We start from the raw sequence: 25,433 nt of genomic DNA, 5'->3' as shown, positions 1-25,433 counted from the left end.
CCCCCCCCCCCCCCCCCCCCGCCTCCCTGGGCCCTTTATCTCCAAAGACCATCTTTGGTCTCAGCATCCTTTGATGGCAGCTGGCTGGGGGTGCCACCCCATCTCCCTGCCCCCAGGGGCCAGGACAATCAATTGTATTGATTGCTGTGGCCCAGGAGCCCCCCCCCCGCCCCCCCGGGGCTGAGGAATGGGTAAGAGTCGTCTGGGTTTGGGGCAGGAGAGATGCTTTCAACGTGGCTTAAGGACCAAAAGCTCGTGGGTGCGTGATCTGACCTGGGAATCCTGGGCTGCCCAACTGGAGGGCCCTGGGGTATCCTCCTAGCCCCGCATCAGAGATGTGAAAACTGAAGCCCAGAGTGGATGGGAGACATGTCTGAGTCACACGGGAAGTTGGGATGGTGACCCAGGTCTCCCAATGCTCCTTCCTGAGCTTTCTCCAAGCCATAAGCCACACGAGGCAGCCGGACCTCTCTGCCACCCCAATAAAGCCGTTCAGAGACAGATACCGACCTTCTTGGGCACCTGCAAGAGCCCTGGCCCCACCCCGGAGGTTCCTCGGGCTACCGATGCTTCTATATCCTGAGTCCTCATTCAGGGCTTCCACTGGGGATAGACTGCAATCTTCCGAGCAGGCCTGGAGCTGACCAGAGGCCAGCTGAAGATGCGGAGACCAGGCTCAGAGCCTTCGGGAACCAGCTCGGTCCCACCAGCAAGTGCTGGTTCGCTGTGAACGCTGGCCCTTTGCCTGTGAACCCTGCTTTCAGACTCGGATGTGCGCCTGGAAACAAAGCCTGCCACCCCTCCCTGCCGCTGGGACCCACATGCCCCCCAGGCCCCATACCCTGCAAGCTTTTGGGACCCCAGGCAGGTGAGCAGACAGCCCCGGTGGGCCCTGTGGGAAGAAGGGCGGCCACAGAAGCTTCACTCTGTCCACATTTGCAAAGAAGAATTCCACGCAGAGCCTGTAAGAGGTGTCCCAGATGTGCCCCAGCTGTTCCCTGTGACTGGTGGGGAGGGGGGGCTCAGAAAAGAGCCGAAGAGCAGACACAGGCACCCTCGTGGGCTGAGGGGGGCCGCTTTGCTGCTCTTGTCCCCAGGCACAAGGGTGAGAGTGTCACCCCAACCACGTCACCTTATGAGTAAAGCCCAAACATTCTATTAAACCCAGTCCCCCAGGGTCCCAAGGATGCCCACCTCTGCAGCCTCAGCCCTGGTTAGGGGTCCATTCATGTTTGGTGTCTAAAGTCAAGGGGTTTGGGTGGGTCTTCAGAAGACAAAACCATTGAGTCCTCCCCACCTCCAGTCCCCACCCACCACCGGGGGCTGCCGAGCATGACTCACTCTGCTTGAGGTGGATTAAGGCTGAGCTGCCCCCTGAGCTTCTGGGGAATGGCACAGGGACCCTGCATGGTGGTCATGAGCGGCTCAAGGGACTTGTCACTAGGGATCGTCTCCTGGCAGGGATGGTGGCAGGCCTGGGGCCACCCTGCTCCCCGCTGCCTCCGACCCAGAGCCTGCCATGACTGTCCAGGTATCTCCGGGTGTGGCTGACAAGGTGTCCCCAGGTGTAACTAGGCATCTCCAGGTGTGTCCCTGGCTCTGGGGGCCTGGCCCCAGGTAGACCCTTACTTGACACATCCTAGAGGTGGCTCCAGCCCCTGAAGCAGAAGGCCTTATTCCCAATGTCTGATTCCGGGCTCTGAGCCCTGGCCAAGGACCCCGCTGGACCCTTCCCGGGCTCTGGCCCAGTGACCCTGTGTGCAGCGACTGTCCAGACTGAGAACACAGGCCTTCAGGCTCTGTGACCCCCTCTAAGTCCCTGTAACTGCCCTAAGGGTGTTGTGGCAGGTGTCTCCCCTACACATAGATGCTTAGCCCAAGCTTGGCCCACGATGACCACTCAACGGTTCTCCTCCTCCTCCCCCCGAGCCAGTGTTGGAGACCCATACTGGCGCTCGGCACTCGTTAAAACTCAGGCTTCTGACCTCCTACTCAGATCGGGGGGCGGGGAGCCTGGGCAGGAGTGGCTCTCTGCCATGTGTCCCCTCGCCCACCAAGCCCGCCCAGCAGCCCCAGCTCCTACCTGGCCTTGTGAGTCCGGTTCCCCGCCAAGGTGGGGAGGCTGGCACTGGCGTTTGGGAACGGGGCCTCAGAGGAGGTGTTAGTCACTCTGTCATTGCTCAGCTCCAGGTAGGACCCATTGAGCAGGTAAGCACCGGCTCCCTCGTTCTCCTCATAGTCCACGTAGAGGCTCTCTGCCGGAGAGCCCCTCGGCGCTCCCTGCACGAAGATGCTGTTGCCAGTCTCATTGAAGGGGAGCTCCCTGGAGTCGGAGCTTGCGCCCAGGAGCTGGTCGGAGATGATATTGGCAGAGAGGAGCCGCTGAGAGGTGAGACGTGCGTCCATCTCTTGGTCATCCTTGTCCCCCGCGAGAGCCGTCCCGGTGGCATTGCCGTCTACGAGGGAGACAGGTGTCTCACTCTCAAGTGCTCCCTTGTGTGGGTGGGAGAACTGCCCATGGGGGCAGGGGGTGGGGGGAACCAGGGTGGCTGGCAGCAAAGACCCGAACCAGGAGCCTCCCAGAGGCAGGATTCTGCCCACGGAGTGGAGGCAGACCACCAAGTAGAGGTGTGCGAGCAGGCCGGCCTGGACCAGCTCTTGCAGGGACATCTGCTGATCTCTGCAGTGGATTCAATAGGGTCCCCCCAAAACTCACATCTGCTCCGAACCTCAGAATGTGAGCTTATTTGAAATGGGCCTGCCTGCCCCAGGCAGCAGCATCTGTGGCCTGCAGGGGACTGAAGACCCCTTGCGTGGCCAGGGCCCTTCCCCCAGGAAGCCCCCGCCCCATCCCGTCGGTCCTGGTTACCTCGGAAGCCCTTGCCTCTGGGAGGCCCCTCGCAGGCCCTGCCGCTGGCCTGCTCGCACACCTCGTTGGTCTCCTGGCCCTCGCTCAGACCCAGCTCGATCCCCGGGCCCAGGTGGCCAAACAGCCGGTTTTCCAGGCCCAGGCGCTCGGAGGAGGCCTGGCCGTAGAAGGAGCCGTTGTGCCGCAGGAAGCCCAGCAGTGCGGCCCCATCCAGCTCCTGGCTGTCTGCACTCTCGGACGCTGGCTCGGAGAAGCTGTAGTACAGGGGCCGGAGGCGGTGGGCGTGCGGCGGCTGCAACAGCGTGTACTCGAAGGTGATGGAGGGGCTTTTGCCATTCTGGTTCCACACCTGGGGAGGAGAAGAAGTGGGACCGACCCCTTCCGCACAAGGTTGGGGCGGCTGCCGAGGTCATCTCCCACCAGCCCCTAGGGAAAAGGTGCGCTGTTGCCTGAGCTGCCCGACGCGGTCCCTGCCGTGGCCCACAGCTGAGTCCTTCCCAGGGACTCGCCCTTGACCAAAGAGCAGAGCCTCCATCCAGGCTGCACCTCGCCCCGCGGGCAGCCCGCACCCAAAGACTGGCGAGCAGGGGCGCACCCAGGCAGGGGGCGAGGGAACAGTCCACCCCAGGCGGCGGCCATGGAGGGTGCACGGAGGGTGCTCTACAAGCAATAAAGCCGACTAAAACCCGACCTGCATTTTATTCTCACCACGGGCCAGAAATCCCACGGATGTAGCTCTGGGAGAAAGTGCTAACGTCACCGGGGTGGTTCTTGGAAGCTTGGAGAAAGGAGGCCAACACTAAGCGAAGGGTAAAGCCATGGCAGGTGACGGGAGTGTAAGGAAAGCCTGCAAAACCTTCCAGGGCACCGTTTCCTGCAGGAGCACCTGGAGGACATTCTGTTCACCAGAACGGAAGGAAATGTGCCTGTGAGGAGGCGCTGGCATCACCTGGAGGGACACCTGGAAGGACGTCGTTAAGTGTCCACAGGCCAGGGCAGAGGGCAGGACATGCTGTCATAGAACCAGACTCCCCGCGATCATCGGAACAAGGCAGGCTGCCATGGTGGCCAGGAAGCCTGACCCACAGAGACCTCTGCGCACAGCTAATAGGGCAAAGGACTCCCAGGGGACAAATAAATGGGTCCAGAAAAGCGGTTTCTTGGTCTGTAAGATCAAAAGATAACCAAGGGTAGATATTCAGAGGGCGGAGGGCAGCTGCCCCAGAAAAATTCACAGCCCCACCCGACTTCCTGGGCCAGCATTCAGACCACAATCCACTGAATGATGGAACGGCCAGGTCCCTGGGAAGAAGTGTATATGTTAATGATTCCCCAGTTCTTCTCCCAAAGAGCTGACAGTCATTGACTTGGTTAACTGTTCGCTAGAGAAATGGGTAGACACTTGGGAACCAGGGTCCAGCTTGTCACAGCTAATCGGGGCCCAAAGCATCATAGCTGCCCCCTGTTAGTGTGAGAGCATGTGGGTGACTAGTGGCCCAACTATGGCCCAGGTCGGGCTCACAGTGTGTCCGCTGGATCCGAGGCATCCCCGGTTCCCAAGTGCATGGCTGGCAGTCAGCCCTTCAGCCTGTAGGCTAAGAGCTACCGTAGTGGGGAGAGCTGAGTGGAAGCCCGTGACCCCGGCGCCTGACCCCACCCCATCCGAGAGAGTAAATCAATACCAGTATTGCATCCTGGGTAAATTACAGAGATCAGTGCCGCTCCCAGTGACCAGAAGGTGCGAGGCGGTGATCCCTGTATCCCCCACCTAACTCAACAGTCTGGCCCCTATGAAAACAAGACAGATCCAGGGGGCTGACGGGGAGCCCCTCCATACCCTCCCGAGCAGGAGCCCCAGCTGCCGCCCTGTGACGGATACGGTGTTTTTCCAGGTTAACGTGACCTCAAGTTCATCACTTGTGGCTTCTCATGGGGCAAATACCTTCCTTTCTACCCCGACCAGGGAGAAGCGGTTTTCGTTCACCTGGGATGGACAACGGTACTCATTTGCAGTTTTGCCCCAGGGCTGTGTTCAGCACACTTGCTCCCCGACATCATACAGTACAAGGGGGTCTGGACCATCCTACAGAACGTCACATGGGTGGTCTTCCCTGACGACACCGTGTCTACCAGAGCGGCTGAGCAGGAAGTGGTGTGGGAGGCCTCGGTAAAGCATATATATGCCAGAGGAGTGGACGTTCCACCCTATAAAGATTCAGTGCCCTGCCCCCACCAGCTAGCACCCCAGGGCTCAGTGGTCTCGGCCACGCCAGGACATCTCCTTGAAAGTAAAGGATGCATTATTGCATCTCATTTCCTCCCTTATGAAGAAGAATTGGGGACGTAGTGTATTACGTACCCGGGAACGCGGGTCCAATCCATACACTGGTGTCGTAACAATCGGTGGGGGTCCTGGGGAGAAGGGGCTCTGCGGCAGGTCTAGGCTCTCAGGTCTAGGCAAAGACGTCAGGTGGACTATAGCCAGCCTCGAGAGCAGAGTGACAACGTGGTCCCCTAGCGTTCTGGAGCAAGGCCATGCCGCCCACAACAAGTAAGTATACATCGTTCGGGGAAGAGCTTCTGAGGCACCACTAGGCCCTGCTAGAGAAGGAACCCTGCAACCCTGGGACATCAAGGGACCCATGCACCCAGAGCCGACTCCACTATGTTACTCGGCCGGGAGACCCTGTAGTATCCACAGTAAGAGGGGAGCATCCCCTCCAGGATTACGCACAGTCAGAGCAGAGGGGGGCCAGAAGCCCGGATCGGCAGGTGACCAACACCCTCAGCATCCGACCCCCCCCCCACCCGGCCATCTCTCGGCTCACAGCGATGGCTGCGCGACGTACGATTAGGATGAAGTCAGGGAGGAGAAAAATGGCCAAATGTGAGCCTGAGATGGGTCAGCTCGGTGTGGGGTATCAGCCGAAAACGGACCTGCTTCACTAGAGCCCCACTCGGGGGGAGCTTCGGAAAACTGCAGTGAAGGGCAATCTTCCCAACAGGCTTTACGCAGTGCGTGTGGGGGGATCGTCTAGTTTGTAGGAAATTCAGAGCAGCCCGAGGTGAGAACATGTGCTGACTCATGGGCAGGGCACGTGGTTTGGGTGGTGGGTCGGGGTCCTGGTGGAAAAGGGCTGTGAGACTGGGGATGAGGGGGTCTGGAGTAGATACCTGCGGATGGATCCATGCGGCATAAGATGCGAGCGGCTTGTGTCACTTGTTAATGTGCCCTGGGGAGCATCCCCCATGGGAGGGGCATGGAGCCACCAAGCTATAGGTACAATGGCTGTGCCGGTTGACCCAGGCCAGCCCCTGCCATCAGTCTGCCCACTGATGGCAGGATGGGTGCATGAAAGGAGTAGCCGCGGTGGCAGGGATGGGAACTACGCATAGGCCTAAGGGCATGGGCGCTCACCCACCAAGGCTCTAGCTACTCCCACTACTGGAAGCCCAGCCGTCCAGCGCTGACACTCGGGCTAGCTCGCAGCACCATCCTCGAGGGACCATCGGCTCTTTGACAGAGTCCATTACGGGACACCCCTTCTGTCCTAGCAGGGGATGTGATTGATTTTCTGACGATGAGGTTGCCTTCCCTGCCCACAGGGCCTCGCCCCCAAACCCAAGGGCTCACAGAGCTTTTGACCGGCCGAGACAAGATACCAGGTGACATTACATTGGACAAAGGGACCCACTTTCTAGCAAAGGAGGCACCATGACAGGCACGTGATCATGAGATCCACCGGGCCCCCCCTAGGCTGCGTCACCCAGAAGCTGCCAGCCTGATAGAGCAATGCAAGGTAGAGCCATGGTGCAGCTTGGAGAGAGCAGCGCCACGTGAGGACGAGGCGCCGGGGGCGGGGGAGGGGGGACGTCCGTGACGCAACATCCCAGGTCCCCAGTGGGCAGACCGCGGGACTCTGGGAAGCACAAAATGGAAGTCACTGTCGCCATCGTTCCCCGGGACCAGTGGGCATTTGGGGTCTCCGGCCCCTGGGGCTCTAGGGTCTACGGTCTACACGTCGTGCTTGCCGGGAGAGGGGCACTGCCACCAGGAGACGCGGCAAGAACGTCACTCAACTGTCAGCTCTGACTGCCACCTGGTCCACTTGGGTGCCACGTGGCAGGGCAGTGGCAGGAAAGGAGTGGCCGCCCTGGCGGGGAACTGACCCTGACCGCCAAGGGCGTGTACGGACGCTTCAACACTACCCGCAGAGAATGTATCTGGCTCCCAGCTGCCCCACTGGGGCAGCTCCTGCTCTCCCCCTGCCCGTTTTCGATGGTAACTGGATAAGAATGGGGGTGGAAAAGGGCCTGGAGATCAGGAACCCAGACCCCTCAGGGCAGAGGGACTGGGCCACCTGGCCAGGTGAGCCCCCTAGACTAGCAGAGGGGAGTCTCGAGTGCGCAGTGGAGGAGGCAAGTACTAGATTCGGCGGCAGCCCCCGAGGAGCTGCAGCTCACCCCACCAGCCTTCCCTGTGAGGCTCCCCGGGAGGAAAGCAGCCAGAATCCTAGAAGAGCTCCTCCTGCCAAAGTAAACTCGCTCTACAAAGCAGCTGGGTACGAGCAGGTGCAGCAGCGTGCCCCTGGGCCCTGCCTGCCGGTGAGCTGCCTGAAGCATCTCCGGACAGTTCACAGTGAGACCTGACCCCAGGAATTAACCTTTCCCAAGGTCATGCCTGGCCCTGTGGCTTCCGGCAACGAGGCCATGCCTCTCTGCCTCAACTCGAGACAACTCTGAGGGCCCATTGCAACCCCAGGGCCCGCAGGGGGATCAGCCGAGGCTCCAAGTCTCCCTCCGTCCAGTCCCTTTCCTCTCACCCCCTCATAGCTGCTGCTGCTGAGACCACACCCTAAACCCCACTATACACAGACCTCTGTCCCGGAGTCTGTGTCCTGGGACCCTGACCTGCGACACGGCTCCTCCAGGCTGAGGGTGAAGCCGGGCAGCCAGTCTGTTTCAGGGGCAGCCCCCAGGGAAGGCAAAGAAGTCTGTGGCCCCCAGGAGGTTCTGGGGGCCATCAGGGAAGCTCTTCAGCCAAGAAGCAGTGTGGGGAGTTGGGAGCGGCACCCCCGATTAGAGACCCCTCCAGCACAGCCTTTAAACGAACAACTGGTTCTAGCACCAGGCAGATCTGGGCTCAGAGCACAGCAGTGCCACCGGCCAGCCTGTGCCCGGGCAGGTCACTGGCTCCACGTGCCCAGGCTTTTCCTCTAAAGGGAGGATATAAATGCCTACCCTGGTGGGATTTGGAAATCAAATCAGGTCAGGTGGGTGGGTTCTGTCTCCACCATATCCCTCGGCTTCCACAAAAGCCAGCCGACCTGGAAAAACATCAGAACTGCCCATCTGGATGTCACCTGATTTCAGTGACCAGCCCTCTCCCGTTTTCTCGGTGCTCGGGCCCCAAGTGGCAACGGCACTCTTTTCTAGACACCAGCCATGGGAAAACTCCCCGCAAGCTAGCAAAGCAGGCCCAGACTCTCTCCTGCCCTCTGCTCCCCTCCCTGCCTTGCCCCAGAAGCCAGGAGCACCCTGGAGAGGCAGTGGGGGTGGGGGCAGGGGCCACAAGCACTGCCCTGGTCCCCCAATGTCTGGATCTGGCAAGAATGCTACAGTGTCAATGGGGCCAGGGGCAGGGAACTAGGCGGGGGGTATAACACCCAACTGTGGAGTGGGGAGGGGGCCCGCATCCCCACATTCCCAGCTAGCTTCCTGTCCTCGGCAGCTCCTGCAGATCCTGATGACTGCAGTTTCCTGCTCTGCAGATCCACCAGGATCATGAACAGCAGTGGGGATGGAGGGAGGGAGGGAGGGAGGGAGGAAGGAAGGAAGGAAGGAAGGAAGGAAGGAAGGAAGGAAGGAAATGAGTGAGTGAATGAGTAAATGAAAGAATGAATAAGTGAATAAGGAAGGAAAGGAGTGAGTGAGTGAATGAGTGAGTGAGTGAGTAAAGTCAATAAATGAGTGAATGAATGAATGAGTGAGTGAGTGAAGGACCAAACCACCAACTACTGGGATGAGGGCTGAGACAGTGGGTGGCCCGCTGGGCGAGTGACCGGGTAAATGAAGTAATGCACTAATGGGCTGTTGGAGACTAAGTGAACGAATTAGACCCCAGGCGGCGGGATGAGTGAGGGAGTGACCGGGAGACCCCGGCAAGCCGGCCAGAGGTGCTCCCGCGTGCACACGCGCCCTGGGGCCCCTGCACGGCGCTGCTGGCCCGCGGCCCGGCTCACCTACCATGACGTTCAGGCCCTGGTTCGTGGGCCCCTGCGCCACGATATACTCAATGCCGGTCTCGTAGACGTCCATGGGCCGCCGGTACTTGACCACAGTGCCCGCGATGTTGAAGTTCTTGGGGCTGTCCACCTTGAAGTTGCCGTTGAAGAAGTAGTAGCCAGCTTCATCTGCGAGAGCTGAAAGGGCAAAGCCACCCCGTCACCTGAGCCGGCCGGGCTAGAGGGGGACGGAGGGACAGGGAGTAGCCGGCATCACCCACTCAGGCAGCTATGGCCAGCTCAGCCCCATGACCCACCCCAGGACACTCCCTAGAGTGGGAGAGGCAGACGCTCTGACCACGTCCGGGATGTGGCCCTGGCCTGGGAATGCGAAGGAGGTGTGAACACACTTTCCCATTAGCCTAAATCATCTAGGAGATAGAGCTGGCCGTCCTGGGGCCCAGGTGGTCCCATCTGGCCACCTCTACAGAGGCCAGGGTCTGCAGCGTGATGAGTAGCATCAGGACTAAGAGACCAGGTGGNNNNGGGGGGAACACAGCCTGGGGAAGGCACACAGCGGACATCGGGTATAGGTCAGCTCAGGGCTGGGCCATCAGCCCGGCCCTGCCGAACACTCAGTGTGACCCTGGGTGAGTTGCCCCCCCACCCAGCTTCCCACTTGGAAAAGGGACTACACATAGAGAGGGGCACCCAGGGTCCCCCAGGGCCCACACTGAGCAACTCTGTGGCCCTGGCCTAACTGGCCCGGAACGTTGTCCCAGCAGCCCCAGCAGGCCCTGCCAGACCACCCCCAGCTGACCAGCTCCCTGCTGTCACTGGGAGCCCTGACATTCTGTGGCCTGTGCTGCTGTGACCAGGCTGACCGTTTGCCCAATCGATCCATTCTCCCCGGCGTGGCCGAGGGCAGCCCGGGCACATGCTTAGTCACCCTCTCATTGAGACGGGGTGTGGGCGGACACTTGGAACAGAGGACCTCCGAAGGATGGCCACTCCCAGGGCCTGACCTGGGCCTGATGACGCCCAAACAGCAGGAACGTGCGTGCAACCCTCAGCAGCCCGTCTCCTGCCAGCCCCGGAGGCCGGAACAACCGCCCGGAGCTGGGGTCATTGTTCGGGGGCAGCTGGCCCTCCCTGGGGCTGCGGAGGGCTAGCAGAGGGGCCAGGGGCCTTGGGCCCAGGGGCTGGCAGTGAGGAGGCGGGCTCCATGCGGGGGGACAGCGTGCCTTTCCGAGGCTGTCCTTAGAGCCAGTTCCGGAAACTGGCCCGAGGGCGGGGAAGAGCTCCGTTTCCAGAGCTCCTGATGCAATCGGAGCAGAGGAGCTGGGCCATTCATTTATTATCAGGCAGACGCAACAAGCAAGACACGTCTGCTGGAAAAACACCCTCAACGCAGCAACGTCAGAAAACAGCGTGAATGACCGCCCAGGCTGTGCGCCGTGGGGCGCGTGCCGGGGCCCGGCCGGCTGGGCCCAGCCGCCAGGTATGTGCACAGGGTTAAATCCCCGGCCGGCATCCAAAGCCTGTTTCCTGACAGTAATGACCTTCCTTCCTGTGGCTCTCCCGCTGCTCGGAGGCTGTCCTTGCTGTTTCCACGCGTCTGGTTTAAGAGTGATTACTCTGCGGCCAGCTCTGAGAACACGGTGTTTCCTGGCCTCGCCACCCTCCCAGCGGGGGACAGAGCCACCGGCTTGGCAGAGGCCTGGCTCCCGAGCTGGGGTGGCGGGGCCTGGGGCCTGGGGTGTGCAGAGCTGCCGGCAAGGGGGCTGGAGCTCGGAGGCCTGAAGGGCGGAGAGCCCCCACCAGGTGCCTCCTTGGGGATGTTCGGCAGAGTCCCCACCCACAGCGTCCCCTGAGAAGGGTGGGTGTCACACCCCCAGTCCCAGCTCTCACACACTGCCCGAGACACAGGGAAGTAAGCCAGGCGTCGGGACCGGCTCCCCTGCCTGGGCCCCCGGCCTGCACCCCCACGGAGCAAGGCCAGGTGCAGAACAGCTTCTCGGCAGCAGCACCCACCCACCTCCACCAGAAGGGCCTCGGGCTGCCTCCCGGGGGAGTAGACAGCGCTCCAACTACACAGGGAGACTTCCCAGAAATTGTCACCAACTCGGGGCCTCACCGCCTCAGCCACTTATGCAAGTCACCCCAGAATCCTCAAGTGGAAGGACCCCTCCCACCACGGTCCAGCCGCCCCCAGAGACCCTCCAGTGGCAAGAGCGTCGACCTGAGAGCCGCCAGGGCTGAGCGTGAACCTCACCTCTGCTTCGCGTCCCCTGTGGCCTCCGACTGGCCACCTACTTGCCCTCATTGCATCTCAACCTACTCACCTCCTGACTCTCACTCTTGTGCCCTGGAAGCGGGGGGGTGGGGGGGGGCAGCCAGAGACCCCGCCTCCAGCGCCTTCGGCCTTGGCCTGTGCCAGGCTCTCCAGGGATGGGGAACTCACTACCTGTCCTCACCGGCCCCTCCTTGTCAAGCAGCTCTGAGTAGAGGTCCTTCCACACAGGGTGAGGTCAGCTTCCTTAGGACCCCCCAACACACACGGACACACGCCCAGGTCAAGTTCTGGCTTCCGGGGCCTGACCCTCTCCTACAGGACGGATCCAGGGTCAAGTGCCCCTCCTGCACCCATACAGTTTGCCCCCTACGAAACCACAAGCCCCCGTGTGGCAGCACCCAGGCCCCACACACATACCCAGGACATCAGCAGACTTCTTCCGCTCCACAATCTGGATGTCTCGGGCACCAGCCGGGATGTGGGTCACCAGAGAGTAACCTGGGGGAAATCGGGTGATAGTGAAGGGCGGGTCGGCTGTGGCTACCACGTCTCGGTTGGAAAGTCACCACCCTCCCATGCTCCTGGTGGGTGACGGGCTAAGGCAGCCCTCCCTCGACGGCTGCCCCCAAGTTCAAGGCCCTGTGGAAAAGCCCCGTGACGCCAGAGGGCTGGCCTGCCACCCAGGTTCCATGACCCTCCCCTACCAAGGTCATGGGTGACACTCATGGGTCCCTGCCCCAGCCCCTCCGGAGGGACACCACAGGCCACAGAGTCCAGCAGACTTGGGTCCTATTCTGCCACGTATCACCAAGATGGTCCTGAGCCCTTGGGCCTCAGTCTCCTCGTCTGTGCACAGGGACACTGCCTCCCACTCTAGGCCATGTGGGGAGATGTCTGCAGGGCCCAGAGCCTCGCACCAAGGGCCCTGTCACTACTATTATTTTAAAAGCCCATGTTGTCACGGCGTCAAGAGGATTTTAAGCGCTCACTGCATTCGAAGATGCGGATGAGGACACACAGCCGAGGGCCTGTCACGGAGGCCGGGAGGCAGCCACAGGGACCCTCCACAGAGATGCCCAATGACGGGGCCGAGGGAAGAGGGGTCTGAGGAAGGGAGAGGTGCTGCCAGCAGGGGGTGGAGGGTGGTCTGAGGCGAAGGAGGAAAGATTTTAAAAGCCCGAAGATAGAAAAGTCTTCCAGGAGAAAACGGTGACTGTGTTTTCAGAAATCAGGTTTGTGGGGTGCTGACACCCGTGTCACAGTAGAGTCCACATGTGCCTGCCCACGCCTCCTGCAGGCCTGCCCCGCCCTGCTTTGCAGGTCCCCAAAGGCCCTAAGTTGTCCCTCCCAGCCAGAGGGTGCTAAGAGGCTCTTGGCGGGGGCGCGGGGGCCGCTCTGGTCCGCAGCAGGGGCCCATCCCCGCGGTGTCAGCCCCCCACGGCCGCCGAGCTCGGGCTCCCAGCGTACTGGGCTGGGTGCAGACAGAGCAGGGGAGAGGCGCACGCTAGCCCACCGGCCCCAACGGTGTTTCCGCAGCACACCCACGGTACAAAGAGCTGTAAAACGAACAGGAAGTGAGGACTTGGTTTAATCGTCATTTATCTAAACGTAGGGTTAAATACATTCCTTTTTAAATTAGCAGCCGGCTCACAAGATTCCCGTGCATTTAATAATGGCTCCTGCAGGAGCGGGGCGGTGCCACGGTCAGCACACACACACATTCATCAGGAAGAGTGGACCACACGACCCCAGAGCCAGGCTGTCGGGGTTCAGATCCCGCTCTGCCACCTCTGGCTGTGTGACCTCTTCGCCTCTCTCTGCCGGTGTCCACACCTGCCACGTGGCATGCGTGGCAGTACCTGCCTGGTGATGTTCTGAGGTGTGAAAGCCTCAGCCCGGCGCCCAGAAAGGACTAGGCAGGTATAGGTGGGATTGGAAGTGTCAGCCTCCAGCCGCCCAAGGTGGGAGTTCCATGGGGCATGGACCTTGTCTCCCCAGCCTTCCTGTAGCCCCCAGAACATGGCCCCCCGTGCCCAGAGAGGGACGCACTGCCACCTCCATGCCCCAGGATCTGGCAGAAGGCAGCCTCCGTCTGCCACGCTGGCTAAGTGTTCTTCAGACCTCCATCTGGCCGCTCTGCCCCGGGCCGACCATCGCAGACACTCCCTGCTACCCTTACCCTGTCCCTTCTCAGTCCCGCATGCCCATCCCTGGGTCCCGTCCACGCCCTATCATTAACTCTGAAATTACCCCTCCTGTGGGGGGTGGGACCTCCAGGAGGCAGCCAGGGTCCCTACGGCCAGGCCAGGGTGGCTCCAACTAGTCCAGACGTGCCCAGCCTCCCTCGGGAACCTCGAGCAGGAGTTCCCAGGGTGGGCCTCAGTTTCCCCAGATGCCAAGTGGGTTTCAAGTGCCCCACCCTCCCCAGTCTGAGGGCTGTGCTAACCCAGGCTGACCCCACAAGTATTTTCTGAGACCCAGAAATGTAGTCAGTTCAACACCAAGTGCTGAAGTACATCGTTCCAAAGTATAAAGTCCCATCACGTGCTCAGACCCCTACCCGCCCACCACGCCCCGCCAGCGCCCGCTGAGCCCCGCCACCTGCCAGCACACCTGCCGAACCGACTTGTCCATGCCGCTGCCTAGGGAAGGGAGGGGCTGGCTCGGTGCCGGAATCAGCCTCCGTCCGCGTCCCTTCATCCTCCCGAAACTTGAGTTCGAGGGCTTAGGCCCCAGAACGCTCATGCCCAGACTCAAATCTCACATCAGCTATGAGGAGGGGAACTGTGCCTCAGTTTTCCCCTTTCGGGTGTTGCTGCAAAGGTCAGACATGATCCCTCAGCCAAGGGGGTATCAGTAGGTACTCAACAAAGAGCCGCTCAGGATTCCTGGCCATAGGGGGTCTTCAGGAGCACCTGGCCAGCCCACCTGGGCCCAGTGGGGCAGATCAGGTGGCCCCAGACAGAAGGCAAGTTGCACAGAGGCACGCAACAGCGTGCAGGGGACAGGCTCACAGCCGGGGCCCCGGGTGAGGGGCGCAGGGGGCTCTTACCAAGGTGGGCGTTCCCTTTGCGGTAGTTGCCCGTCACGTGGGTGCAGCTGCTACCGTCCCCCTGGCAGACGCCACACTTGTCCAGCGTGTGGGTAGAGAAGAGCACCCCGTCACAGCCGATGGGCTGCAGGAAGGGAGGCGGAGAGGGCCGCTGGGAGGGCGCTGAGACCCGGGCCCCGGGCGCCACCCCTGCCACAGGCAGACAGGCAGGGCGGTCAGTGCAATGAGACCAGCGGGACTTTTGCTACAATGTTTAACAACCTCACATTTTCCAGACACGCAAACCCCTCGCAGGTCGGTGAGCTTGCAGGACGTGCCGTCGCGGGCGGGGACCATGAGCTGTCGCTGGCCGTCCACGGTGGTGCAGTGCAGGTCGCATGGCTTGCTGGAGATGTGGACGTAGTCATCTGAGAGGGAGACAGAGGCTCTCAGGGTGGGGGGTGGCGGGATTTGGGGCCTTCCCCTCTCCCATCCACAGAGACCGAGTCCTCCCACCCATGGCACAGATGGAAAATCTCAGGCCTGGAGTGGGCAAGGGGCTGGCCCAGCGTCTCAGTGGCAAAAAAGACTGAGATGCTGGGGGTCTGGCCCAGCCTGGGTTCCACGAGTTCCAGCCTCTGCCTCCTTGTGAGTAGGGGCACTGCCCCCTCCGCAGCAGGTCTGAGCCAACTGCTGGCCCTGGGCTACTGGTCCTGGGCACCCCGGAACTTACTCCAGGAGTGAGAGAGACCAACTCATTGTCACTGTTGCCTGTGACCTTGGACAAGCCCCCTCCCTCTGGGCTTCACCCTCCCGCCTGCCCACCCATCCCCAGAAGGGGACCATCGGGTGTGGGTCCTTTGGAGGGGAGGGGCCTCCCTGCCCTCTGCCCCCCGCGAGGTGGCCCAGGGCCTGGTACCGGGATACAGGGGCTTCCACTGGTGCGTCCGCCCGTCGTACACGCGGGAGTTGAAGGAGATGCACTGCTCCTCTCGGAAGCTCCTCCCGTCCGGCGGACACTCCTGCAGGGCGAGAGATGGGAGGCTCCAGGAGGAACTCGGCCCGACAAAGGCATTTTTGTCCCGGCTGAGCAGGAAGTGGCTGCAGCCGGGATGGCCAGGCCAGCGCCGAGGCCCGCGCGGTGGCCTCTCATTCTCCCTCAGTGTCACTCGCTCTCTGGAAGGAGCAAGGACAAGCAGAAGGGCTGCTGTCGCCCCTCAAACACGTACATGCCTGGCCCCCCTCGTGCGCTGGGCAGGATCCTTTCATGTCCCCACTGCCCTGCCTCCTCCCAGACACACCGGGGCGCAGAAGGCACACCTGGCCTGGGTGGTGCTCGTGCTGGCCCCCACTCGCCCTGCATCCTTGGGCAGAGGCCCACCTGGGTGTCTGCGGCTATGGCCGCAGTGCTGGAACATGGCTCATGGACCAAGGTGGGCTCGTCTCCCCAGGACAGAAGAGGAGAGGCCTGGGAGTGGGGGGCAGCTGGTCACTCTGGGCCAGAACCCGAACTTAGGTGGGTCTCCCTCCGAAGCTCATGAGCAGCCAGGAGGGGAGTGGACTAGTGATGCCAACACAGGTCCTAGCCCCCTGCGCGTGCACATGTGAGAGACACAGCCACACAGACACCGGGTCTCGGGGACAGAAAGACCCCAGTGGCTTGCTGTCTTGCCACACGGTGACTGGGAGTTCAGGTTCAAAGTGGTTTGGGCTCCATTGAAAGCTGCCTGGAGGCTGAGCCCCGGGTCAGTGCCCCTCCCCCCGTGGGAGGCTGACAGTGTCAGCGCCCGGGAGCTGGAGAAGGCTGCAGTGGGACTTCTCACAGGTGGCGACGGGGATGCCCGGTGGGACCGTCCTTCTCCCGGTGAGCACCTAACACAGGACTTGTGAGCAGACTGAGGGGGCCGTTGCCAGAGATCTCTAACCTTGAGGCGACACTCCAAGCCCCCCCAGCAGAAGCAAGTGTGGAGCACACAGCGGGGGGCGGGAGGGACGGGGTGGGCAGGACAGATTTGATCTGAGGCAGGAAAGGGGCTCTGAGCCCAGCACCCCTCACCATCCTTTTCTTGGACAGGAAATAAGGGCCAGGCCCAGGACAGAGTGTCTGGAGGGCCTGGGAGCCACCAGGAAGAAACGTAAGGTGATCTGCCAGGGAGCTTGTTGGGGGGATGGTTCACCATGGCGCCGAACGGGGCTCACCTGCACTCTGCACAGCTGGTACCGCTTGGCTGTGCCCGCGCAGGTCCTGTTCCCAGCGCCCGCGACGGACGTCCTCCTGGCGGGAAGACACGGGCTGGGCTAGGGTGGGGAGCCGTGAGCTGCAGGCACCAACCCTGCTCCTGATCCAAATGGCCTCTGGGCTGGGCCCCAGAAGCCCCCCTAATTCTTCTGACTCCCACTGCTCCACCGCAGCCCAGTTCACCCCTGCATCCCAAGCACAAAGCCCAGGTCCTGTGCACAGAATAATAAGCCCAAGCGAGAAGCCTGTCGCTCACCTGGCCTATGCTGCCTCCAACGGAAGACCCCTCCCAGCCTGAGACACAACCCCCTGCCACGCCCATCACCTGCTGCCCCACCCCACGCCAGCCCCACACCTCTGCTGCAGGCAGTGCCGCTCCTGGGACGTCACCCCAGCCCCACAGCTGCGGGAGCACGCCGTCCACTTGGTCCACTCTCCCCACCAGTAGGCAGTGGCATCAGCGCCCCCCTCCAGGCTGTTGGACGTAGGGCTGTTGTCCTGGGAGAGAGTCCCCACAGACGGTTAGAAGGCTGGAGCACCGGGCAGGACTGGCCTGCCATCCCTGGGCCCTGGTCGGGAGGACACAGCCCCTGGACGCTCGCTGGCTGGGTCACTTGGCACCCTGGCCCAGACCTCCAGGGTGGTCTTAGAGGGAACTCCCCGCAAGTCATGGGCCTTGGGTCCTCCCAATCTTGAGATCTGGAGCTTCCTGGGGCACATGAGGCTACAACTCACTGTCCTTGCTTTCTTTCCTCCGAGCAGCCTGGGCCCTGGCCTGGGTTCTGCAGGACACCACCTGCCCCCTCTACACGCCTCGCTCCAGGCCTTTGCTCGGAAGGAAGCACTCAGCCCCCTCCGACCTCATCCTGTCAAATCAGCAAGGGATCTAGAGGGGCCAGGGTCCCTGCGTCGGGGCTGGTCTGACGTGCTTGTAAGACATGTTGCCAGGAGCTGAGTGGGGCTCCAGGAATGCATGCGGGGATCCTGGGACACCTGCCCTACACCTGCCACACCCCCTCCAGCCTTAGCCCCTCTGGTGAGAGACCCTGTGCCCCACTCACCGTGGCCCCAGTAGATACCGCACCCCCAGCCAGAAGTGCCAGAGCCAGAAGGGACCAGACCCAGCGGGAAGGTTGCCGTCTGCCATCCATCCTAGGAAGCAAGGCCATCGTCACTGCTAGGCCAGGCCCAGCTCCTCTGAGGGCTGACCAGGAAGAGGGAAGAGCCCTTGGGGCCCACTGAGCCCCGAGGCCCAGAGGCTATCTGGGATTGATTGCTCGTGGCTGCCTGGTGGTCCTGTTGGGAGAGGTCGGTGAGTGATTAAAGATGCCTGCCCCAGACACGAGCCCCCTGTGGAGGTGGTGGTGTGCTTGCTGCTTGCTGAGCCTAAGCTCCCCCACCCACCCCCACCGAAGGGCGGGCGGGGACCTGTAGTGCGCTTCGCCTCCAACTACCTGAGCTCCCTGGGGAGTGCCTGTGGAGCACACAGGGGACAGCGGAGGAGGCTGTAGGCCCAGGCCTCACCCGTTGGTTGAAGTACCCTAGCACTAGACCTCGGGCTACCACCGTGGCTGGTGGGACCAGCCTGAGCAAAAGCACCTGGGGCTTTTCACCCGAGCGTGAACTCCCTGCCAGCCACGTGGGGTGGCTGGAGGGGCCCACGGACTCCCCTGCTCTGCTAGACCCTTCCTCTCCCTGGCCACCACTACCCCTGCCCGCGAGGGGGCTGGGCCCAGGACCCTCAGGGATCTCAGACCGGGCAGGGTCCAGGCATGTGTGCCCCTCATGCCCCAAGCCAAGATGCACCCTTGTGCCCCCAAAGCATGGAAAGAGGGCAGCCCAGGGTTACGGGGCTGTCTCCTTCCCGGCAAGTGGGCACGGCCGGCCCCAAACACCATTTGACCTTCCTGCCAGGGGTCAAATCAAGGGGACCCTCCAGCCTCCTGGGCTCTCGGCCTTGCCTATGTGCTTTCTCTGCGTGGACACCTGCCTCCTGGAAGGGGCCTCAGCAGCCTCTGTCCGAGATTTGTCTCCCGTCCTAAGTGTCCCTTGCCAGCAAGGCAGAGAAGGGGTTTCAGAAACCACCAAGCCTGTCCCCCTGGAGCCTGGAACCGAGAAAGGGAAGCCAATTTGTCCAAACCAAAGAGCAGAGTAAACGCAGGGACTCACCCCTGCAGCCGGCTAATTCCAAGGAAGAAGGTGTGAAAGCCCCCAGCTCTGCCAGCACTGCCAGCCCTGAGGTCACCTCCAGATCTCTCCCCTCTCCCCTCCATCAAGCCTTGCAGGTCGAGCACCTGCAGCTCTCCGGGAGTTACGCTGGCAGCGCCGGGGCATCCTCAGAACACCGCTGCTGGGACAAGGCAGCAGGATGGCCTGGAGCTGGGAGCCAGAGTCCTCGAGACCCCCACCTCACCAGCTGCCTGCCTGCCACCTCCCCGCCCCGTCTGCCACCCCTCCCCCGCAGGCCTCCATCCGCAGCACCCCCGCCCCCCCGCCAACCTCACAAAAGCACAGAGCCCCCCTCGGCGGTCCCATTGGCTAATCGGTGCCCCAGCTCCTGCCTGCCGGGCTGAAGACAGGTGCTGAGCCGGCCCCACACTTGGTTTTCATTAAGGCTCCCAGACACCGCTGGCCACAGGCCAGGTCCGGCTCACGCAGGATCCATCCCTCCCTGGGGTCCAAAAACAGCCACCGGCCAGCGGGAAAGGCTTGCCTCGCAAAGAGCTTCAGGCGCCCGAGGCTGGGCGCTGAGGGACCACCCTCACCATGCTCCGAGGGTCCCGACCCCTCCCCGTGAGCCCTCCTCCTGTTATATAATAGCTCCCCGAGGGGGCTGGGGGGAGCAGCTGCACCCGTGCCCTGGGACGGCTGCGGTGGGAAGCGGGAAGGCTGAGGTGGCCTACCTGGCCCGGGGTCAGCAGGTTGTCCTCCCGGGGAAAGGGGCAGAGCTGCTGTGGGCAGGCGGCGCCAGGTGTTCGGAGCAGGGGGAGGCTCAGAGTACAGAGAGCTGTGGGCTCTGCCTCGCTCCCTTCCTCCTCCTCCCCCTTGCCGCCTCCCTCCTCCACTTCAAAGAGCACCCACAAGAGGGGTTCCCAGGGAGGCGCGCAGCCCAGTGGCGGCTCTGCGGCCGGGCTGCCTTTATAGCTGTCAGGCAGACAGGGAGGAACTCACACTTCCCACCAGGCTGCTCCCCCGCCCGCCGCCGGCAGGCCTGGCGCACACTTTAACCCGCTCCGCGCCTCTGGAGCCCAGCCAGGCCGGCCCAGCTGCCTGCTGACTGCTGCCTCGGCAGCGGCCCAGCGCAGCAAGCAGGGAGGCCGCCGTCCTGGGTCCAGCACTGGGAACCATGTATTGGGGTGTCCAGACAGAGCAGCTGCTAGCCTGGGGTCACAGGGGAGGCTGGTGGTGGCAAAGCCCAGCCTAGGCCTGTTTGATGTCTGGCTCCAGAGGGGACCCAGTCTCTGCCCCCTACCCCCAAATGGACTCTGCGTTGTAGGAGGTGTCCGGTCTGATAGCTCCATTTTACAGACGGGAAAGGTGAGGTCTGGGTCACCCCGCCAGCCTTGGAAAGGTTCTCCTGAGAGACAGATGGTTCCGCAGGTGGAGGGACGAAGGGAGACCCAGTGAGGGCTCAGCCCGGGGCTCCAGGAAAGGGACAGACGTGCCCGTGGCCTGCTGACCAGACAGCCGACATGGCCAGGGCCAGTGGGGGGAGGCCTGGGGAACTCTGTGCAGATGTTCAGCACCAGCTTGGCAGGGCACAGAGGCCTGGCTGGGCCTGGGCCAGGTGGGCAGCCCCTGGCAGGCCAGACATGGTGCTCCAGGCCTGTGTTCCTGCTGAGTCAGAGCGTGGAGCGGAGGACGGAGCGTGCGGCACACGCTCCAGTCCCCAGGAACCCAGGCAGACCCCAGACTCTGCAAGCTGTATACCCAAAGCCAGGCCTGGCCCCTGCCCCTCGCACAACAGCCCCTCCCCCCCACCCCGAGCCCACCCTCCTGGAACGCAGGGTGGGGGTGGAAGCTGCGTGTAAGGTCTTCTGAGTCTTTCACCTGCCTCCCTGCCTCGGTCCTGCAGGTGGCATAGCCCACAGTGGCACCTAGAAAATCCTCCCCCTCCCATCCGTCTTCCCTGCCAGACGAACTGGGACGTGAGCTCCTCCTTCTGCTGCATCCTGGGGTGGCTGAGAGTTATTCCAGCCCTGGGGAAATTCTGCCCTGAGTCTGGCCACCGACAGGAACAGTTGAGAAGGAGTGAGAGGAAAGCGACACTGCCTCCCACCCTGCATGGCGTCCTTTCTATGCACCAAGAGCTCTGAGACCAGCATGCTGAACATCCCCATCTTACAGATGGGGGGACTGAGGCTTCAAGACCGTTGAGTGACACCCCGGGTGGCACATCTGGTTCGTGGCATGTCAGGGACCCCACGGCTGTCACTGACCATATCCTCTCTGTCTGCGGACATGGCATGCGCCCCTCCCCCACCCCGAACATCGGGGTGGCAGGTCTGGCTCATCTCAGTTGCCCCTTGGGGCTGCTGGGAAAGTCGGTGCAAGGGAGACTTGAACCCAGGTCCACACTGCCCCCTGCGGCCGGCGTGCTGAAGCACAGACAGGACAGAGCCCGTCCCCGGGCAGTCTGAAGCACACACACCCACGCGCACCCCCCCACAGACACACGACAGCCAGGGCCAGGGCACGCTCGGAGCCTCAGCTGCCCCCCCCCTCCAGCCCAGCGCCAGGGCCCTGCACCCCCTGGCGCAGTCCCGAAACTCCCAGTGTTTCTGGCTCCACATCCAGCCAGCGCCAGGGTGACTAATGGTTTCCCTTGGGAGGGACCCCACAGCCAACCGACACAAACACCCCCAGCGCCTCCACTTAGCCCGGCGGGACAGTGCCTGGGAGACAGACCTGCCACCCCACCCCCTGGCGTCGTGACCTCCCGCAGGTGTGTGACCCGGGGCCCGCCACCCTCCACCCCACCCCGCCCTCCACCTCAAGGAACCCGCCAAGGTTCTCCCCCACGTGACACCGGCGAGCCCCCACACTCCAGACCCACAGGGAGCTGCGGCTGCGCTTCCTCTGCTGGGGGCCCCGGGGCAGTCGGGGGAGACCCCGGGAGCCAGGGAAGGCTTCTGGGACCCCCAAAGACCCTAGGAATTGGCGGGGGTGGGTGAAGAATAAAGTATAAGCAGGAGCACCTCCCTGAAGGCCTCGTCGTGCTCCGAGTGTGGAGCGAGCTGGTGTGGGTGGGCCTCCCGGGCCGGCAGGCCTAAGGTGCTCTTGGGACCCACCTCACAGGATCCCGGCCAGGCTCTCGGGGCAGGAACCCAAGACGCCCGAGGAGCCTCCCGGCCGGCTACAACACACAGACCCGGAACGGCAGCACAGCCTGGGCTCAGAAGGCACCACACTCAGGGCTGAGGCTCTGCCGTCACCCTACTGAAGGTCTGAATAATGTTATCTTTGAATCCGTGCTCTAGAAGTGACATGGGATGGGGCGACAGAGCACACACAGGGGCTTGCAGCCTCGGCTCACACACGGCCCGCCTCCCTCCATCTCCCAGGTTCTGGACCCCCCCAACCCACCCCCAGCCCCACCCCTGCAACCACAGCTGCCCCCTGCCCCCGAGGGGCCGGGCTGAGGCTGAGTCTCTGGGTGGGGTCCTGGGTACTTGTGAGGGTGAACACTCATCCCCTAAGTGTCCTAGTGTCCAAAGGAACACGACCTGAAACCAAATAAAAAACAGCGCGATCAGTCTGGAGAATTCGTGGAGGAAAGAAAAAGCTTCATCCTGATTTTTAAACCAAGGTCCCCCATTTTGCACTGAGCCCCACAGATCACGTCGCGGGGTAACTGCCTCCTGGCTCCATCCCTCCTGTGATTCCAACTGTCTGGAGAGTCACTGCAAGAGAAGATTCCAGGACCCCCTCTCCAGTCCTGCTCCCCACCCCGTGAAGCCCTTGTTTCATGCCCATCTGGACGTGCTCAGCACCCCCAGATGCTCTCCTGGGGTCACCTCCTATGCGAAGCCCCCCCCGTGCCCCAGCACTTTGTCGAGACTTCAGAATGAGCTTTCCTGGCTGATGGCTGGGACCCCACAGAGCAGGGGCTGCTGCAGGCTCACACTGTGTCTCTGTGGGGCCAGCATCGTCTAAATGTACCAGGTGCTCAAGAAACAAAGGGGTGGACTTGCGTGGCCCCTCCTGACGCCAGCATCTCCTTGTACTCTGGGGGTCCTCCACTCTCCTGAGGCAGAGCTCCCTGCTGCCTGCCGACAGCTCCCAGGGTCTCGGCCCCTAGAGTGGCCTCACTCACGTGCATCGCCACCCGGGGCCCTGGCTACAGAAGGGGTGCTGTAGACCCCTGTGTTTTAGGAGACAGTCTTTCCACCAGAGCCTTCTGGATGTCTGGGGAGAAGCTTGGAAATGGGAAATCAGGCACATTTCTACCGGATGAAGGCTCAGGGAAAAGAAGAGATCCAGGGCTGGGGAGGGGCACCGGGGGCCATGGGGTGAGCCGTTGGGGGTGCTGGTGATTGAACAGTCACACTGGGAGCCGGCGCTGTCCTATACAGGAAAGCGTCCAGAGCAGAGCTCAGAAGCATGGGGACCGCAGCCAGAGGCTGTGTGAGGTGGGGCCTCGCCCCTGGCACCCAGAGGCCGGCCAGCACAGCCTCGAGGGCGGCTCACCTGTACCATCTTTCCCACTGTCCCGCCTGTCCTCTCTGCTGTCCACCCAGTGCCTGGGGCATGCTGGGCGCCTTCTGACAGTGGAGCTTTCCCACCCAACAGGCACTGGGCCGCCGAGGGACTATCTGGCCAGCTTGGTGGTGACCAGCCAGACCCCAGAAGAGGACCAGGCCCCAGAGGACAGCCCCAGCAGCCAGCCCCTCCTCATGAGCTCCCTGCCCAGCCCAGGGGAGAAGACAGCTTTCTCTGCCCTAGGCCCAGGGCCTGGACATTCGGGAAGGACCTCCTCCTGTGGACCACTGGGGGGTCAGCAGGTGGGAGGCTGGACCCCAAAATGGATTTCTTTGTTTCCTCGTCCTTATTTCTCAGCCAGAAGCACTGGCATGTTCTGTTAGGCCGAGGCTTGAAGTTCAAGTAGGGGGACCCAGGAAGTGTGCAGGCCTCTCTGGTTCTCGGATTCTGCAAGAGGCTCCTTTCCCCCCAAATATGGAGCAAGGACGGGAGCATGAGAAGCCCTGCCGCGGCTGAGAAGTGAGCTTGCCACGGGAGCTCCAGAGAAACGAAGCCCGGAGGCCAGACAGACAGACGGGCTACTGCTCAGAGCACCACACACTCATCAGCGTTCCCCGCGACCCTGTGGGTCAGGGGCCGAGCCCTCCGCCTGGCTCACCTGGCAGGCGCTCAGAGGCCGGGGGGGCTTGAGCCACTAATTCTCAGCCAGCGGCTGAAGACAACACATGACGGCTCTCAGACACACACACGTGCACAGAGCAGACGCCCCGCATGGCAGTCCGGGGGGGCGGGCCCCAAGGAACGAGCTGGAAAACATCAAAGCCCGGACCCCTCCTGCCAGGTGCAGGGGCACCTCTGCGGGCCCCTACACAGAGAGCCAGGGCACGAGGGCTGCTGTGCTCTGGGGCGACCGAGAGCCGTGGGTCGGGTGTTCAAAACTTGGAGGACTCAGGCGCAGCAGCTGGCTCGGCTCTCCGGGCCGGGCCTAGCAGACAGACAGCTGTCCGGGAGGCGGGAGCTGTGTGGCATTCCAGGCATTTCAGCACCTCTATAAAACCGGCCCACTCGCGGCCGAGGGGGCGAGGGAAGGGGGCGCGGGCGGTGGGCTCCTCTCCCCCTGCAGCTGCCCCACCCACCCCACCCCACCCCCCCCCCCCCCCACCCCTGCGGGGACCCACTGGGGCCGGCGCCATCTGCCGGGTGGAGGGGGGATGCCGCCTTGGGCTAGGCAGGGAGGCCCGGGCATCCCGAGACCCCGAGCACGCTGCAAGAGTCGGGGCCAGGAGCCAGTCCCTGCTCTTTTCTGAGCCTCAGTCTCCTGGCCTCTAAAATGGGGAGAGCAGAGAGAGCGACCCCCACCCCTCCCCCAGCTGCTGGCAGGACCCAACAGGACGAAGTAGGAAGAACACTTGGCACGGAGCCCTACACATGGCCAGCGCTGAATAAATGTGTGTGCGAGTGGTTTTCAAGACACACACAGTGTGGTGGAGGTTAGAAGGGAGAGACCGCACCCCGGCGGGGGTCAGGGGAGGCTGAGGGCTACAAGGTGAACGGGGAAGGCCGGAGCGGTGAGTGTCCCCGCGGAAGGAGGGTGTGCGGCCCGTGGGCTCGGTGCAGCCAGGGCATGAGCAGGTGGTGGGGAGGGATGGGCAAGGCAGGCCCGTAGGCGAAGGCCACGGGTGGCACATAGGTGGCTCGGGGCCCCGGTGGAGCCTGCCCAGGTGGAGTGGCTCCCAGCCCCGCCCCGCCCTAGCCCCCCACACTTCTTCAAGGGCTACACTCCCCTCGAAGTGGCCAGCCTGTGTCTCCCACTCTGCCTCCCCCTCTCCCGGCCCGCAGGCCCGTGGTTTCCCCTGCTGCAGGGAGAGCCGAGGGTCATTTCAGTCCTGTTCGGAGCTGGACGCCTTCCCCCGAGCCAGCTGGTCGGTCTCCAGGCTGCCAGGTCTCGGAGGGGAGCCACACGGGGGCCGCCCCCACCTCCACACTGTACTGGACTTCCGGCCGGTCTGCAAGGGCTCCTCGGGCTGCCCCAGGCCTGGTCACCTGTCTCCCCACGTTGGGGCAGCCCCCCT

General features: G+C 62.7%; 1 protein-coding gene across 1 annotated transcript in view; it reads right to left on the bottom strand.

The window, feature by feature from the left end:
• ADAMTSL2 (ADAMTS like 2) overlaps window positions 1–19,744 on the bottom strand; it is a 34,481-nt gene extending 14,737 nt beyond the window's left edge. The window contains exons 1-11 of the mRNA XM_040632151.1: window positions 19,563–19,744; window positions 17,721–17,811; window positions 17,015–17,157; window positions 16,620–16,695; window positions 15,340–15,442; window positions 14,703–14,848; window positions 14,442–14,565; window positions 11,807–11,887; window positions 9,116–9,291; window positions 2,870–3,218; window positions 2,084–2,456 (exon numbers count right to left, since the gene is read on the bottom strand). Coding sequence (XP_040488085.1) covers window positions 2,084–2,456; window positions 2,870–3,218; window positions 9,116–9,291; window positions 11,807–11,887; window positions 14,442–14,565; window positions 14,703–14,848; window positions 15,340–15,442; window positions 16,620–16,695; window positions 17,015–17,157; window positions 17,721–17,810 — 1,661 coding nt within the window. The 5' untranslated portion in view covers window position 17,811; window positions 19,563–19,744. The remainder of the gene's footprint in view (window positions 1–2,083; window positions 2,457–2,869; window positions 3,219–9,115; window positions 9,292–11,806; window positions 11,888–14,441; window positions 14,566–14,702; window positions 14,849–15,339; window positions 15,443–16,619; window positions 16,696–17,014; window positions 17,158–17,720; window positions 17,812–19,562) is intronic.
• Between the last annotated feature and the right edge of the window lie 5,689 nt (window positions 19,745–25,433).

Source organism: Ursus maritimus, unplaced genomic scaffold, assembly GCF_017311325.1.
Source record: "Ursus maritimus isolate PB19 unplaced genomic scaffold, ASM1731132v1 scaffold_17, whole genome shotgun sequence".
In the NCBI taxonomy this organism is placed as follows: domain Eukaryota; kingdom Metazoa; phylum Chordata; class Mammalia; order Carnivora; family Ursidae; genus Ursus; species Ursus maritimus.
Note: the sequence above shows the minus strand (reverse complement) of the source record. Positions and strands in the feature narration are given on the sequence as shown.